The 18,444-nt window shown below is 32.2% G+C and overlaps 2 protein-coding genes across 2 annotated transcripts in view; one reads left to right on the top strand and one right to left on the bottom strand.

The window, feature by feature from the left end:
- LOC126893190 (golgin-84) overlaps positions 1–5,055 on the bottom strand; it is a 44,154-nt gene extending 39,099 nt beyond the window's left edge. The window contains exons 1-2 of the mRNA XM_050663145.1: positions 4,834–5,055; positions 4,584–4,783 (exon numbers count right to left, since the gene is read on the bottom strand). Of these exons, the coding sequence (XP_050519102.1) occupies positions 4,584–4,783; positions 4,834–4,946 (313 nt within the window). The 5' untranslated portion in view covers positions 4,947–5,055. The remainder of the gene's footprint in view (positions 1–4,583; positions 4,784–4,833) is intronic.
- A 130-nt stretch (positions 5,056–5,185) lies between these two features.
- Positions 5,186–11,495, top strand: LOC126893193 (protein SREK1IP1-like). The gene has a single exon (XM_050663148.1). It carries the CDS (start codon positions 5,357–5,359, stop codon positions 5,828–5,830), a length of 474 nt encoding a protein of 157 aa, XP_050519105.1. The 5' UTR covers positions 5,186–5,356; the 3' UTR covers positions 5,831–11,495.
- The last annotated feature ends 6,949 nt before the right edge of the window (positions 11,496–18,444 follow it).

Genomic DNA, 18,444 nt, shown 5'->3' with positions numbered 1-18,444 from the left:
GGAGAAATAAAAGTGGTCCTAATACTCCATCTTGCGGAGTTCCAATAGGAGTACTAAACTCATCAGACAACTCATCATCAAGCTACACCTTGAGTGTTCTGCCAGACATATATGAGTTAATCCAAGATTGAATTGGACCTCGAATACCCATTGCTTCAAGTTTTATTGATAAGTAGTTATGGTTAATCGTGTCAAATGCACGGGTTAGGTCGAAAAATATGCCCACTAAGTAGTTGTTCTGATCAATATTTTCATGGACATATTGTACAAGCTCAATTGAAGCAGTTTCGATTGAATAGTTCTGGCGAAAACCATGTTGGGATTGAGTAATTATTTTATTGTGGTCTAAGTATTCAATTAACTGTTTGTACACTACCAATGCAATAATTTTAGAGAAACAGCTAAGTATACATATCATTCTGTAATTCTCGACACATTGAGGATCATCTTTTTTAAATAAAGGAATGGTTCTATTTACTTTTAGTTTTTTGGGAACTTACCTTGAGTAACAGATAAATTGGTAATGTGAGATAGTTGGACAGAAATTATTTCTACACATTCTTTCAATACAACAGCAGGTATTTCATCAATACCAGCAGAGTATTTCTTTTTAAGTGTTAGAATTATCTGCTGAATATCATCTTGAGTGACCGGTGCAAAAAACATTGAATTCGGACCTCGTATCTTACTTGATGTGCAAGAATTAAGGGGTAGATTTAAGCTGTCGATCTTATCAGAAACCGAATTTGCGAAATAGTGACTGATAGTGTTTGCGACCTCTTTTTTCCCAGTTATGGTCAACCCATTATTTAACAGTATAATTTCTTTTTTTTGTTTTACTCTATCTAGTTTTGAGTTAACCATATTCCATAGAGACTTAGCTTTATTATTCGAGTTGTTAATTAAGTATATTAGAATAGTATAATTTTTTCTCGTTGCAGATTTTTATATCGAGTGATTTTTTTTGTTTTTTATAATATTCTGCTAAGGATGGATCATTATCTTTTTGTTTTAGCCAATTCAGGTCTTTTAATTGTTCAAGTTCAGAGTGTAATTGACTAGAGAAGGGTATTTTATTTCCGTGTTTGGCGTGGTGTACCATATTTTGTTTCGGAAACGCTATCTCAAAGCACCACTGAAAATGTGACATGAAATCATCAAACACACTATCAATGTCCTTCAATTTTACGTCTTTAATTGGAAGTGTTTTCCCGTATAAGGTTTTAAATTCTAATAACGAGTTTTTATTAAATTTCCTTATTATTGTGTTTTTATATGACTTTTGCTTAATTGGGATTTGTAAAGACCATGATAGGATTTGCGCTCGGTGATCCGATGTACCTAGGCAGATTACCCTAGAGGTATGATTCTCGATGTTACTGACAACATAGTCAAGACCACTTGATGTTAGTTTGTCACGGTATATTGCAGTACATGTTAGTTCGCTATATGATAATTTCAAATTAAACATTTGAAATATGTCAAATAACTGTTTTTTATAGTAACAATTTCCTGTAAAATCAATGTTAAAATCTCCACTAAGGATAATGAATTTGTACTTAGCTGTAATGTAAGTTAAAATAACAGTTAGCTTATCAAGAAAGATCTGTGGATGCGACTTTGTAGAAGAGCTACGGTACAGGGTTATAATACACAGATTTTTGTTAACTTCAATTGCCGAGCACTCAAAATGAAGCTCTAATGATGAGTTAACGAGATGACTTATATTATTACATGAATAAAAAAGTTCTGATTTTACAAATATAGCTGTGCCACCATGTATTATATTGCTACGTGTATAACTAGAAGCTAGTTTATAATTTGCAATTTTAGAAGCTTTTAATTTGTCTTCACACATCCAGTGCTCAGATATACATATAAATGTTGGTTGATTCAGGTCGCAGTATAATTCTAAAATATTGATCTTATTGGCTAGACTTTGAATATTTATATGAAGCAAATGATACTTATCAGTTTCGCTTTCATTTAGGGTACCATCCGAGTTATTGGTGAGGCTGGTTTCTGAAAATTTCCATTCAACTGATCTGAAAAGTTTCCCCTTGGTTGAGGTTGAGGATGTTCCAGGAACCATTGACCTTGCCTGAAGTTGAACCGACTAAAATATACGTTTTTCGGCCAGAAATTTTTTTTGTAAACTTTTTCTTGTAGAGAGGGATGGACTCCTATCATGAAGGCTTGGTTATTGGATCGGACAAAGTATGTTGGAAGTTTCTTTACATAAGTATTTTGTTCGCCTGATTGTTTCGTAATATAGGCCTTTATATTTTCTTCTGTTACAGTATCAGGGACTCGTGACAAGAAAAGCCACATTTTCTTCTCAGTTTTATCTATACCCTGGAAATTTTCATCCCCATCTCCACTGCCTATATTATGGTTACAGGTTTTCCTTTTTACTGAGGTAAAACCTTCTGCTCCGACGGGTGATGATTAGCTTCATTTATTATTGATGTTAAAGGTTTCATTCCTGCCAGATTGTCATTGGTTAAGTTGATTACTTCATTTAATTTTTGTTCACTTTGTACTCTCATGATTTCAGCTGCTACCTGGTTAACCTTTATTATTGGATCACCCTGTAAATTAGGAGTTCCCATATGTGTTGGTAATGACAAATTGCCTTGATGTTTAGAGAGAGAGAGACATACTTTATTGATACAATGTACCAAAAGGCCATCGACCGAAGTCTTTCAGCCAATTTACACTATTAATATGCATTAATACAGTATATGTTTTTTGTTAATATTAATACAATACAATAATTAAAAAAAAAATATTTGTATGTGGCGGTAATCACAATATCACTGACAATTAGTTACAATATACAGATGATGATTTAAATACGAGTTGTTTATTGTCTTGATGTGTAGCAGATTTCTTCAAAAAGAGTTCTTCCTGGACATCTACGGGCACTGTCCTCTGGTATCTTCACAATGTGGGGCTCAATCAAATTTTTGTTATTGTCATTAATAAAGAGATATTTAAACAGTGTATTGAGTCTCTCATTAATAGGTTCAATTCCAGTTTTCTCCTAGAGCATTCTGTTGGATGGATTATGAAGTGGACTATCAGGATGACGTATTCTAGTAATTTGTCGAAGGCTAGTTGTTTCAGCCACTTTTATATTATTTTTTGCAGGATCTTTAGAATTATAGAAAATTGCAGAACCATACTCCAGCATGGGCCTGCAAATCATTTTATAAATATTGGCTGCCGTTTCAATCGTAATTCCCTCATTCTTGTATGTTAAACTTCTGAAGTGTTTTGCTCTAGTTATAATTTTCCTTTTTATAACTGCTGTGTGGTGGTTGAACTTCAATTTGTTATCTATTTCTATTCCCAAATACTTAACAGTTTGGGAGGGTTTAATAATATTGTCGCATATGTTTATAGTTGGTGAGTGATCTTGGATTCTATGGTTAAATATTATTAGTTTTGTTTTAGAAGGATTTACTGTTAATCTCCATTTATTCATCCAAGATATTGTGTCATCCACCTGCCTCTGCAATAAGTCCATTGTCTTTATTAAATTTTTTCCATATGATATCACTGCAGTGTCATCAGCAAATTGTAGCAAATTGGTATTGGTTAGTCTATTGTCGCATATGTCACTGCAATAGAGATTATACAATAGAGGAGAGAGTAGTGAACCTTGTGGAACTCCTTGTTTCACTGAAAATGAATGGGAATATGTTTCATTGATCTTAACTATACACCTGCATCTTCTAAGAAATTCGTCAATAATCCATATTAGAGAAGGGGACTTGATGTTTATTTTTGTTGATTTGGTTTTTTGTTACAGATAAGGTTTTTGTATCACTTACCTTATCTATTGGAAGCAAGTTTTTTGGTTGGTTGCTATTTTGATATGGTCTTGGTAGATTTTTATTAAATGATGAAATTTTATTTTCTAATGACGTTATTTTCTCGTTGAGTAAAAGGATTACCTGGCATTTATCGGATATTATAGTGTCTTTGTCTGTTATTATTTGTTTCAAGAGTTTGATTTCTTCTCTAAGGTAGGAGTCTTCATTTATGTCAATCTCAGCAACTTGTTGAGATGTTTCATGTTTACAGTCTGTTTTTTTTAGTTCACTAGCTTGTTTTAAACATGCTGGGTGGAATATTTCACTGCACTTTATGCATGTCACCTTACTTTTAACTTTTTTGGAGCAATGTTTACATGTATCATTTACATTTTCATTGGGAGCAGGTGAAGTGTCAACTGCTTCACCTGCCATCTTTTCTCTCCCTGCAGGCCCGTTATCGCCGGCCCTGCCAATAAATAAAGAAATAAGAAAGAGAAGCTGGAAATGGGTTGGCCATGCTCTGCGGAAACCAGACACAGACATAACAAAACAAGCATTGGAATTCCAACCTCCAGGAAAACCGAAACAGGGGAGCCCGATAAATACATGGAAGACAACAATTATTAAAGAAGCAGAAAACGTCGGCCTAACCTGGAAAGAAGTCAGAGAAAAAGCACAAGATCAGCAAAAATGGAGAGTGACAGTAGATGCCCTATGTTCCAGTGGGAACAAAGAGGATAAGTAAGTAAGTAAACATACCGTTTGAGCTTGTTGGCATATCTGGTTCTGTTAACATATGACGTACTTCCATCACAGGACTTCTCTCTTTTATTGGTGTAATATTAAAACTGGAGTTTCGACTTGCTACATTCAAAGTTCCATTGCCAGACTTAACTTTTCCATTTTCCCATTCTTTATTGCTTATTATTGTATCGCTTATAGGATCCTGTACCGGGGTTCTAAAATGTACGTTGTATACTCAAATATCTATTAATTACATATAACTTACTCATTAATTTCAGTCAATTTTGAAGTACTATCGTTTAAAACAGTTGCGGCATTTTGATCAATTTTATTTAAAAGGTCTTCAGCCCGACCTGCCAGATTTTGAAACCAAGCCATAATTGAATATTCTGATTAAAAATATTTAATGTAATAATTTCAATGCATTTTAAAATACTTTGGTTTTGATGATTTTGTTGAGTTGACGTCTTCACTGTCAGCCAACAAGACGTCATGTGTCATCCTTGTGTCATCTGTATGACGTATCTTCTCTTTTTTTGTGTATTTTAAACAACAGTAAATAAATATTTTCTTATAAAGATTAAAATCAAAATTAAAGGAACTAGAAATATTAGAATCTAACAAAAATTTCATTAAAAATATCTTTAAAAAATTCGAGTGACATCTGAATAAAGTGTAGAATAATTTGAACAACCTTATTAAAAAAGAAGAGGTACTTAACCTTTAAAATGATTTGATTTTATTTGGCGAATAATAACATTTGTATTTGTATTTTATATTTTTTAATCATGAATGAATATGGATCAAAGCTTCTGCCACCTCAAAAAGAAACTAGTGTACGTGCAGCATGTAGGAAATGTGGCTATGCAGGCCACTTGACATATCAGTGTAGAAATTTTATTAAAGTAGACCCCGATAAAGAAATTGTCTTAGACGTGAGTAGCACAAGCAGTGACACCGATCAAGACTACTTAACGCCTTTGACTGAGCTCCGCGAGAAGGAGCTAAAAGAAAAGTTAAAGAAATCCAAGAAAAAAAAACATAGGTCCGAGAGAAAGTCTAAAAAAGTCAAAAGAAATTCAAGTGATGATAGTGAAGACAGTGACAGTGAGACAAATAATGCCAAAAGGAAGAAACATAAAAAATCAAAGAAAAGTCACAAAAAAAGCAAAGACTCAGATTTGGAAAGACAAGGAAGTAAAGACCAGAAACCTTTAAAAAAGAAAAAAAGAAAATCATATTCCGACTCGAGTAGTGAATAAACATTTTTGTAAAGATTTTATAATTTGACTATTTGATAATTTTAACAACATGTTTTTAAATCCCTATGTTATTTTTTAAGTGAGTTTATAGAAGATTTCACAGAATCTTTTTGTACTGATGTTTCAGATTACATATCAGATATTTACCTAAAAAAAGCTACTCTATCCCCTGGGAGTATTAACTATGATTATAAGTCACGTGTTACTTTCTCCGGATTTGGGGAACCTTTGTATGTGTATGCCTCATAGACATATTGTCGCCTTAGTACTATAACTTGATAACTCCAAAATTGACGTTTTTGAGATAACTAGTTCACAAGATATATTTTATTTGCCTCCATATTCTGTAAAAACTTGATAACGTGCTCCAAATGTGCTAAGTATTTATTTATGATTGACGAAAGTTAATAAAACTCAAATGCTCCTAATATTCAGTGCTAAAACTTGACAAGATAAGTTATCAAGTTATTGTTTAATTGAAATAATAGTGAATATGACATACACTGAATGCTATAACTAGCTAACTCTAGTTACCTAGTTATAGCACGTGTTTTTCTAAAACCATTGAGCTTACCACGTAATTGCTATCTGTTTATTCGGTTCATGTTAATGCAAAAATTCGAGAATTGTTAGCAGATCTGGAACTTCCCTCGTAGAAGAGCTAATTTTCACCAAAATAATCCTTAAAATATTAGTTTTGTTAAAAAGTTCACTTAGATGTAACTTGGCACGACATGTGACATTACCAAATGTTAACATTATGGTAGTGCTAAAAGTTGATAACTTTAATTTTTCATGTTATTTTCCATATTGGGAAACAAATTTGCACCGTATTCCTAAATATATCAGTAGCCAAAAAGTTAAGGAATAGTATTTTAGAGCTGCAGAATGTATTCCATATTTACCAACTTCATGATAGCAGCACAAATATCTTTAAAATCTTTAAACCCGTTTATCTCAGAACTACTAATTTCGAGTTATCAAGTTATACTATTAAGGCAAAAACGAGTGTTCGAAATGAGAGTGCAGGGGAAAAACAAAAGAGGAAGACCAAGAGTTATGTGGGTAGATGAAATCAGGAAAGAAGTCGAGAAGAAGGGATTGACATTGGAAAGTGCAAGAAACATAATGCAAGATCTGAAAGCATGAAGACTACAATGCCAAACTCAACTCCACCAGCTCTACACCTAAAGGTAGAAAGGCTTAGGACTAAGTAAGTAAAGTATTAAGGCGATGATATATTAACATAGACTGAGCATACCATGGTTTGGTGCTATCTCTTTCTAGCACATTGCATTGAGAAACTAACATGAAAAAAGTGGGGGTATGTACACGGTAAGGGAGGACTAGTGAAATTAGGAAAAGTGCCTTAATATGACATTTTGACAAATGATTAGGCCAATGAACATAACCTACCATAACAGTGTTGCCATATTTTTTGTATAATGTACACGTGTGTTTAAAATTTAAAGATAGACTTTTACGAAATTATACTTTTAATATGTTTTGTTATAAGAAGCTACAATTTTTGAATTTATATGCCGTGTTTCGCATTTAAGATGAAGACAGCCCTATATTTTGGCTATCAAAATAAATACAGATTTGAAGCTTTGTAGTCATACAGGTTGAATATTCACATTTTTTAAGATACTCAACTCAAATTTAAATTTTAAACTCAGTGTACTGTGATACCACACATAGGGTAAATTTTTGATTTTTAGCTTCGTGTTAGAGATACTGCAAAAAGTTATTTGAAGAAATTGTTCCAAATATTATTTTAAATCCATACACCAAATCGACACCCCCATCGAACAAGGTTGTAACTCATTTTTGGCGATTTTACAGGAGAGCCAAAAAATGAAAACATGATTTTTTAAAAATTTGTTGCGATTTGATTAGACTCTTTTACACTAATGCGATATGATATTTATAGATAACATAATAAGGGATTACTGTGAGATATATGTTTTGTAATTTTATTAACTACATATTGAAAATCTTGAGTTTGAAGGAGATACAATCTTGAGATTAAACATGAGTATTCGTAGAAAAAGGTTGTAACTCACTAACAACCATTTTACACTCTTTCGTGTTAATTTTTTTCCCGTTTTACTATTAAAAGGTTGTATGTTTTGAGTTATTTGCAATATAGCTAGGAGAAAATTAGTTTTTATTGTATATTTAAACAAAATATCAACTCACTGCTTTCACAATTTTAATTGGAAAATATAAATTTTACAATAACAATATCTAGGTAATATTCTATCACTATGAAAAAAACATGGTATAAAATATCTCAAATTTTTTGCATTTTTATTGCGTATCTGTAAATATTTAATTTTAGACCATTTTACTTTATTGCTTTACTTACTCTATTACTAGATATTAATATCTACTTCAAAATTAACATGTGTGTCCTTAAATAGGTTAAAATTTAGAATTTGCTTCTGATTTATTTCAGTTACGGAGTAAGACTTGCCTGACTTTGGCACATTGTATCATGGTTATCCATTGGTCTGGAGCATATACGACATAATGTTTTTTCCGTTTTTCTATAAGGGCATGCATTGAATCGCCCTCGTTTTGTGAATGTGCTATTTCAAAAAATACATGTGTGATGTTAATATTAAACTTTTTCACTACATAGAAGTATGTAGCAAAAACTATTCTATATTTATTTTGTCCACCACAACTAAAAAAAGTCCGTAAATCCTTTTTTATTTTCATTTCGATAAATTTACTTATGAGATGCACCATGTTTGATTACTTTATAAATTAAACATACATGTAACAAAGTTGTAACTCTTTTAAAAACCTTGTTAATCGTCAAGTATAAAGAGAGTAAATGTGTAACATGGGGAGTATCCAGTGTTACTGCCTTTTCACGCTAAAATGGCACAAGTAAGTTAACATACAGCTTTCTCCAATGGAGTATTAGCCAAACTATTGAAAATCAAACTAAACTTACGTGCATAGAAATCGGCCCACTTCAAAATTTGGTCATTTTTGATGTCTAATATTTCCTAAACTTGTTATCCGATTTAAGTGATTTTTTGAACATGTTATAGCCTGATTCTTTAACAATACCACCGTAATAATATTGTTGCTAAAGAGGTAAATTTTCATTGTATACCGGGTGTACCAATCAAACTGTGTTTTTTTCTCAAAGTTCGCATTACCCTGTGCAATATTCTAGCATTTATAAAATACTGAAATTAAAACTCAACTATAGCTTCAGGTTTTCTTGACATTTTGTTTTTTGATTCATTCGTTTATGTTGGATAATAAAAAAGTTATTTACTTTAACAACTAGACATGTTCTTCATCAATACACGGTGTTTCTAAGTAAGTACGACAAACTTTAAGGGGTAATTCTGCATGAAACAATAATGACAGTTGGCTTTATAAACGTATGTCCGCAAATGTTTTGTTTCCGAGATACGGGATGTCGAAATTTTTCTTACAAATTGACGATTTATTTATTACTTTAAAACCAGTTGAGATGTGCGAATGAAATTTCGTGAGTTCTAAGAGATAGTTATTGCGGATTTGTTGACATAAAATTAAGAATTTTATATTCACCATTATCGTGCATACGGGTAATATGATCGGTAATATTACATGTATGCGCGCTAATGGTGAATATTAAATTCTTAATTGTATATCAAAAAATGTGCAATAACTACATCTTAAACCCCACCAAATTTCATTTGCATATCTCAACTGGTTTTAAAGCTATAAATAAATCGTCAGTTTGTAAGAAAAAATTCAACATCCCGTATCTCGTAAACGAAACATTTGCGGACATACGTTTATGATGCAAACGGTCATTATTTTTTCATGCAGAATTACCCCTTAAAGTTTGTCGCACTTATTTAGAAACACCGTATATTGATGAAGAACATGTCTAGTTGTTAAAGTACCTAACTTTTTTATTATCCACCATAAACGAATGAATCAAAAAACGGAATGTTAAGAAAACTTGAGGCTATAGTTGGGTTTTAATTTTAGTATTTTATAAATGCTAGAATATTCCACAGGGTGATGCGAACTTTGAGAAAAAATCTCAGTTTGATTGGTACACCCGGTATACAATGAAAATTTACATCTTTAGCAACAATATTATTACAGTGGTATTTTTAAAGAATCAGGCTATAACATGTTCAAAAAATCAATTAAATCGGCCAACAGGTTTAGGAAATATTAGACATCAAAAGTGACCAAATTTTTAAGTGGGCCGATTTCTATGCACGTAAGTTTATGTCGTTTATATTGGCGTGTTGAAAAATATATCTATCTTGAGTTACAACCTTGTTCGATGGGGGTGTCAAAATGTCATAACAAAATTCACACTTTTAGATTTTTCATTATTTGTATGTAGTCAGGACCTAATATGGGCTGTCCCGAGATGCATCCTGGTACATCCGAGATGAAGACCCAGACTGGAATTTTAGGGTCCTGACTACAAATAATGAGAAACTAATAGTGCGAATTTTGTCATGAATTAAAAAAAATTAATAAGTGTGTGGGATTAGAATAATATTTGGAACTACTTTTTCAAATAACTTTTTTCAGTATCTCTTGGTATCTCTAATACGAAGCAAAATATTAAAAATTTACCCTATGTGTGATGTCACAGTAGGCTGCGTTTAAAATTTAAATTTCAGTTGAGTATCTAAAAAATGTGAACATTCAACCTGTATGACTGTGCAAAACTTCAAATCTGTATTTATTTTGATAGCCAAAATATAGTGCTGTATTCATCTTAAATGTGACACACTGTATTACAGCATTGATAAATTATTTTTTGTTTTACAATGACTAAACGTTAAACTAAATAATATTGTTAATGATTGTTGCTTATTCTCATATAGATAATAGCGAAAATAGATTAGATTTTTAATTGATACGTGTTCTTGTCCGATTTTGAATTTTAGATATGAGAGTAACCTATTATTATTAAACCTATGTACGTGCAACCATCCCCCAAAGTTTAAAATTGTTGTCACCATGAAAAGCACTGTTGAAATGTCATATCCCCTCCATGTTAACCCTCCCAGCGGATACAAGACATATTTAAATACAGTAGAACGTCAATAATCCGGATTAATCCGGACCGGACCCCATCCGGATTATCAAATTATCCGGATTATCGAAATTACCTCAAAAAAAGGCCAGTATACACATTAAAGTACAACAAACGTTTTAAAATTTTATGTTTTCTCTTGTACAGTAAAGTGTCTGGAGGTGAAATTAATCAAAACATTTATGTTTAAACACTGTATTGTAATTAATTTATAATAGCAGCATGTGTACAGTAAAAACATCAGACACTATTTGGGTTTTTAAAAAAATGTGTAAAATATTTTTGAACTGCGGTAGAGGTTCGTTTTTCGCAGCTAAGTTCTTAATGTGTTTTAAAAGAATCAGATATTTTTGCTAGATACAAATCCGGACTATTGACGGTCCGGATTTTTGACGTCCGGATTATCGACGTTCTACTGTAAATGTAACTCACAGTAGATAATATAGTTTAATATTGTTTCTTCTTGTTTTGTTAAATAACCATGTAAACATCTTAAACTTTACTATTAGTTTTGATAATCTAATGAAATTTGTGATTTATCTTCAGAACCAATTATTATAATACATTTTCATAAGCATTTTTGTGGTGTTTTACTTAATTATTATTAGACAGTAATACATACATACATAATCGTTTCTCTTCTACTGCTATGTGTCAAGGGAAGTGCTTCTAGCTTTTGCTGAATTTTCTCCATTCTTTTCTGTTCTCCTCCATTTATGTGTTGCTTCTTGCCAAGAGTTGCCGTTATTTTGTAATATCTATGCTATGTTACTGTTACTGTTCAATTCTTTTATTGGTCTACCTTTTCTGTTTTTCGCTATTGCCTGTCAGTCTTTCTATTCTCAGTCTTTTCACTTGCCTGTTACTGCCAATTCATATTATATGACCTGTATACAGTTGAACCTGATGCTTATTAGAAAACCGGTGATGGGAATATCCCGGTTTAAAGAATAGAAATTTGAGGTTCCGAAACGTTTCTACCAGCCACAAATGATCGGTTATTAGAATATCCCGGTTATAGGAATACTTCTGCTTAGCACAAAGGCTATTTCAATGAGCGGGTTCGACTGTATTTGTGTAGTTCATTTGCTGTATTTTTTGGTAACCTACTACCACTTTTAATTAGGTTATCATGTCTTCTTCGTTGTTATTTTCGTTATTTGTGTCTTCTGTTTATTTACATTTAGGTTGTATTTTTTTGCTTCTGAGTCCCATTTTTCTAAATTGTGCTTAAGTTTTCCCGATGTTTCGGCGAATAATAGGTAAGTACTATGTCATATGCAAATACGCATATCTCTGCATTTATCATTTGTATTCTATTCCATCCTATACAGTATTTTTTAAAAGTTTTCTTACATCCTTTCACTATCTCATATATTAAACTTAAAAATCTTTGTATATATTTAAATATAAACATCTTTGTCCATTTCCTTCTCTAACCACGTACATAAGTATGTCTAATTTTTGTTGTTTTTTCCCTTAGTTTATTTATTTTAATCCTTTCTCCTATGACGCTACAGCCCAAGTCGTGCCCTGGCCTTCCCCAGTATCTGCCTCCAAGTATGTCTGTTCTTGGCTGCTCTCCTCCAGTTATCCATCCTCAATATCTCTTTAGCATCAGTTCCCACTTCGTTTATCCGCCTCTTCCTAGGTCTTCCTGCTGGCCGACGTCCCACCATAGTTCCGTTAGGTGTTCTGTCATTATCCATTCTTATAAGGTGACCTGCCCAGCGCAATCTTTGTATTTTTGTATAATTTGCTATAAAGGGATTTTGTAATATTGGTATAACTCGTCTCTTCTTCTTGTTCCATCTTCTATCGAAGGTTGGAAATCATCATGGCAATGCGACCCTGTTGACTGCCGCTTTAAATAGCTCTGCACTACTGCATTCGAACCATTCACTTAAGTTCTTAAAGCCGGGATGTTCTTCGTCTTCCCACATTTCCCTTTCCTCGGATTTTGCCTTGCATAATAAGTTGTAATAATGACTATTTTCGTCCTCTCGTCACATGTCCCAAGTATTCAAGTTTTCGTCTTTTGATAGTCAATATTATTTCCGGCTGATTTCCTATCCTTCTAGTTACTTCCACGTTAGACATTCTTTGAATCCATAATATTCGTAGGATTCTTCTGTAACACCAAAATTCAAAGGTGGCCAACTATTCAAATGGACTTGTTTCATTGCCCACGCTTCCAAGCCATAAAGAAGAGTATATAGAGAACACGTAACACCGAAGCATCCTTAGGCGTAGTTCTAACCTTATATCCCGACAACAAAGAAACTTTTTAAGCTTAATGAATGATGCACGTGTTATTTCAATACGTTTCTTATTTTCTTTGGTTTGGTCTACATTTGATGTTATCCATCTTCCTAAGCATTTGTAGTTATCCACACTTTCAATTACAGTATCTTCAATAGTCAATTGGATGTTTGCGTGTGCTGATTTAGTCATGATCATGCATTTAGTTTTCTTTAAATTCATCTTCAGTCCGTACTCATGACAGCGTTCATTAAGGTGTTGCATTACGTTCTGTAAATCATTGTTGTTATCCGTTATTATTACTGTATCGTCTGCAAAACGTAAGTTGTTCTATCAACTTCTCCATTGATAGATATACTTCTATTGAATCTGAGAGCGCTTCTTGAAATACCGCTTCACTGTAGACATTGAAGAGTAGTGGGGACAGTACGCAACCCTGACGGACTCCTCTCTGTATTTTGATATCTTGGGTGTCCTAGTTGTCAACTCTTACCTTGGCAGTTTGATTCCAATATATATATATATAAATAATAATTTTTATTGATTTTAGTTAGACTAATTGTTAAATACTGTATATTTATATTTGTAGTTTCCCTGAAGATGATAATAAACATTATCGAAAGCTTGGAATTATTATAAAGAGTTTTCTTTGAGATTGCTGCTACCCCAATATTTCAACCTTGTTTCCTAACTGTTCAGCAAAGATTATATACCTGTTATATATATATATATATATATATATATATATATATATATATATATATATATATATATATATATATTTTCATATCACGATTGTCAATATTTTTGCTTTTAATATATAAACAAGCTTCTCATATGTTGATCTTGCATCTGTCCATGCATCTCTTGGCAAGCACATCCAAGCCGAACAAAGCGCATCTCTTGTGCTCATACCATTTCTCTAAAGCTAAATTGTGTGTCACTAATTTCATATTCAAGAGTTTTAACAATTCTGCTCTGTATTATTTTCAAAAATGTTTTAAATATATGTGACTCATTAAAGATATTTCTCTGTGATCTAAGCAGGTTGTTGCACTTGACTTTTTGTTTTTGGGAATTGCTACAAAGGTCGATTGCAGACATTGTCTGTATAATATTTGTGTGCTTACTTACTTTTGTTTCGATTAATTGGGTAATTATAGGGTGAAATAAAATTAATAAAACACATGGTTCAAATTGACATCTGAGAGGGGTGCTCCCTCCTCTTCTCTTTTTTTCACTTTATTGAATAGGCAATTTCTAGCGAATGCCAGCCATCTAAATGATGTCATCATGACATCTCCCTTCCTAAGATAATAATTCAACATTCGCTGGAAAAGAACATGTCAAGAACTTAGAAGCTATTACAATAATAAACATGTAGACCCATACACATATATACACACATATACAGATAAACAGCTTATACACTATGATTAAAGTTTAGCAGAAAGTTAATTACCAAATTATAAAATCATAAAATACATTGCTTACACATTATAAATTAGGTCGAACAGGAGGTCTAACAATTCGCCCAGATCTTGTTCTACAAGATGTATGCTCAGAGATTACAGTTGAATTATTTATTTCATGATCTGATAAATCTGTATCACATCTGGAAGAGTGATTAGAACTTACACTTGAATTTAATGAATTTTCAACAGTGTCGCGTATGTGTGTGCTATTTGCAGAAGGTGCATTATCATATTGAAACTGATTGTAACTACATGAAGCTTCACCTGAATTTACATTTTTCAACTCTACTTTTATTAGGTGAGCTCTATTTCTTACTACAACATTATTAGTTCCACATAATCTTATTTTATATGATCTCGGATTAGACAGTTTTTCAACTACTATACCATCTAGCCATTTTTCTTTGTTAGATTCATTAAAATTTTTTACTTTAACTTGATCATTAATTTTTAATACAGGCAATTCTTTAGTATTTTTATCATAGTACTTTTTATATTGATTTTGCCTTTGTGTTAATTCCTTCCGTACATTGTTTTTTACCACTTGTGGTCTCAAATTTGATTTTAATACAGGAAAAGTTGTTCTAACTTTGCGACTATATAGCAATTCAGCAGGACTTGGAACTTTATCTGATATTGGTGTATTCATTAAATCTAATATACACAAATAAGGATCTTTATTAGATTTGAATGCCTTTTTTAACATTGACTTTGCAGTTTGTACAAATCTTTCTACCTGACCATTGGATTGAGGAAAATGGGGACTAGATGTTTTATGAGAAAACCCCCATTCTGCAGCAAAACGACTGAACTCCATAGAAGAAAAGCAAGGCCCGTTATCAGAAAACACAACTGTAGGGATTCCATGTCTGCAAAAAATTTGTTTTAAGAACTGTATTACTCTATTACTAGTTTGTGACGTTAAAGCAGACATTTCCACGAATTTTGAATAATAGTCAACCACTAAAATATAATTTTGTGAATTAAAAACAAATAAATCAATTCCGACTTTATCCCAAGGGAGGTCAGGAATGGTGTGAGGCAGTAAAGGTTCTCTCTGATTACATTTTCTCTCTGATAGGCAAATATTGCAACATTTCACAACATTTTCTATATCTCTTGACATTCCTGGCCAAAAAAAATATTGCCTAGCTAATAATTTTGTTTTCTGTATTCCTTGGTGTGACATATGTAATTTATCCAGGGTTTCTTCCCTTAGATGTTTAGGTACAAGCAATTTATTATTTTTTACAATTATACCTTGAACTACACTTAGTTCATCTTTAAATGGCAAATATTTTTGAAATTCTTGATTTATGTATTTACTATCAGGGAATCCTTCTGTAATTAATTTCATGAGTTGTATTAAATGAGGGTCTTCTGCAGTTTGTTTTTGAAACTCTCTAATTTTACAATTTGAAATTGGGAAACTCTCTGTAATGCTTAGAAGCTGTGATTCAATTTCACTGAATTTATTTTCAAATGTTTCATCATATGATTTTGGAAAAGCCCTACTTAAGGCATCAGCAAAAAACATATCCTTACCTTTCTTATAAACAATAGTAAAACTATATGGTTGTAACATGACAAGCATTCTTTGAAGTCTAGCTGGAGCATCCACTAGAGGTTTGTTAAAAACTCCAACAAGAGGCTTGTGATCCGTCTCGATTGTCACATCAACACGACCAAAAATATACTGGTGAAACTTCAAACAAGCATTAACAATAGACAACATCTCTTTTTCAATTACTGCATAATTTTTCTGAGTTGGTGTAAAAGCCTTCGAGGCATATGCCACAGGTTTATTATTTTGTAGTAAAACAGAACCACATCCAAACTGACTGGCATCTGTTGAAATCACTACAGGACATTTTACTGAATAAAACTGTAGGATAGGTGCTTCAACTAACAGCTTTTTTAATTTCTGAAAAGCAGTTTCCTGTTGGTTTTCCCAATGAAAAGAAATATTTTTTCTTGTCAGAAGTCTTAATGGCTCTGTAAGCTCAGAAAAGTTAGGTATGAAACGACATAAATAATTTACAACACCTAAGAATCGTTGTACATCTTTTGCAGATCTTGGTCTTTGCATCTTAGTAACAGCTTCAATTTTTTTCTCATCAGGTTCCAGACCCTTTTTAGAAATATTATATCCCATATAATTTACAGAAGCTAACCCGAACTTGCATTTATCTCTATTAAATTTTATATTATTTTTTCTAGCAATATCTAAAACCTGTTTTAATTTTTTATTGTGACCCTCAAGAGTATCAGAATATATTAATAAATCATCAAAATATAACCCTATTTCTACATTTTCAAATAATTGCTGCATTTTCTTTTGAAAAACCTCAGGAGCTGAAGCTATGCCATTTGGCATTCTTAAAAAACGATATCGACCAAATGGGGTATTAAATGTACATAGTTTACTGCTGTTATCATCTAACTGGATATGCCAAAATCCGTTGCTAAGATCCAAGACAGAAAAATGACAAGAACCTTTTAGTCGACTAGAAATATCATCAAGTGTAGGGATATAAAAATGCTCACGCTTAATAGCATTGTTAAGATCTTTAGGATCCATACAAATTCTTATATCATTATTAGCTTTTTTATTAACTATTACAAGAGAATTTACCCAATCCGTTGGTTCTGTCACTTTTCTAATTATCTCAAGTCTTTCCAGCTCCTTCAGTTTCTCCATCAGTTTGTCATGCATTGCAAATGGTACCTTTCTAGGTGGATGGACTCTGGGGGCTACTTTCTCATCAATTTTTATGGTATGTTTACCTTTCAAACATCCTACACCCCTAAAAGCATCATCATATTCATGAATTATTTGACTAATACTCTCAATATCATTGTGTAAATTATCATTTATTACATTAATATTATTTTTCTGAATTAAATTTAACATTATACAGGCATCAAGGCCAAGTATTGCATCATTATGTGTTTTAACAATATAAAATTTCAATTTAGCTATATTTTCTTTATTTTTGCATTGCCTGACTTTTAAATATACACTTCCTACTGTATTTATTATTTTTCCATTATAATCAGTAATTTTATTGGTGCTACTAGTAAGTTCAGAAGTTTGAATATTTAATTTTTTAAAATAAGTGTATGGCAAAACACAACAGTCTGCTCCTGAGTCTAATCTAAAAGATACAATTATTTTATTATTTATAAAACAGTCTTCATACCACTTTTCTGAAGACTTTTCATTTATATTATTTAGAAAAAACTGATCTGGCGAAAAATCAGATTCTGAATCGGTATCACTTTGATGGACATTTACATTATGGACTCTGTTTCTATAACTATTAGCATTACAAACTTTTGCAAAATGGTTAAACTTATTACAAATTTTACACCGTAATCCATAAGCCGGACACTTGTTTAAACTATGATTAGAACCACACTTATAACAGTTTTTTATAAAATTGTTACTTATCTTTTGATTTCCTGACGTCTGGGGATGATTTCGGTAAGACTGACCAGGATCAGCTGTATACTGAGGAGCAGATTTCGGCTGCTGGTTTCTATTTGATTGATGTTTTTTCTGTTTTTGTATTTCTAGAACTTCTAATGATTGACTACTATTGGCCCCACTAATAACGCTCAACTGTCTTGCTGCCACCTCAGCAGCTCTGCATATTTCTAATCCTCGGCTCAGTGTTAAACCTTGTTCTCGTAACAATCTATCCTTTAACGAAACATCCGAGATTCCAAGGATTAGACGATCACGTATTAAACTGTCAGTTAGAGTGTCGAATTCACAGGTACTTGCA

This window comes from Diabrotica virgifera, chromosome 10 (genome assembly GCF_917563875.1).
Source record: "Diabrotica virgifera virgifera chromosome 10, PGI_DIABVI_V3a".
In the NCBI taxonomy this organism is placed as follows: Eukaryota; Metazoa; Arthropoda; class Insecta; order Coleoptera; family Chrysomelidae; genus Diabrotica; species Diabrotica virgifera.
The sequence above is the reverse complement of the archived record's forward strand: the minus strand, read 5'-3'. Positions and strand labels throughout refer to the sequence as shown.

Excerpts from the sequence above, each read along its gene's own strand:
- LOC126893193 (XM_050663148.1), top strand. The coding sequence starts at position 5,357 with ATGAATGAATATGGATCAAAGCTTCTGCCACCTCAAAAAGAAACTAGT.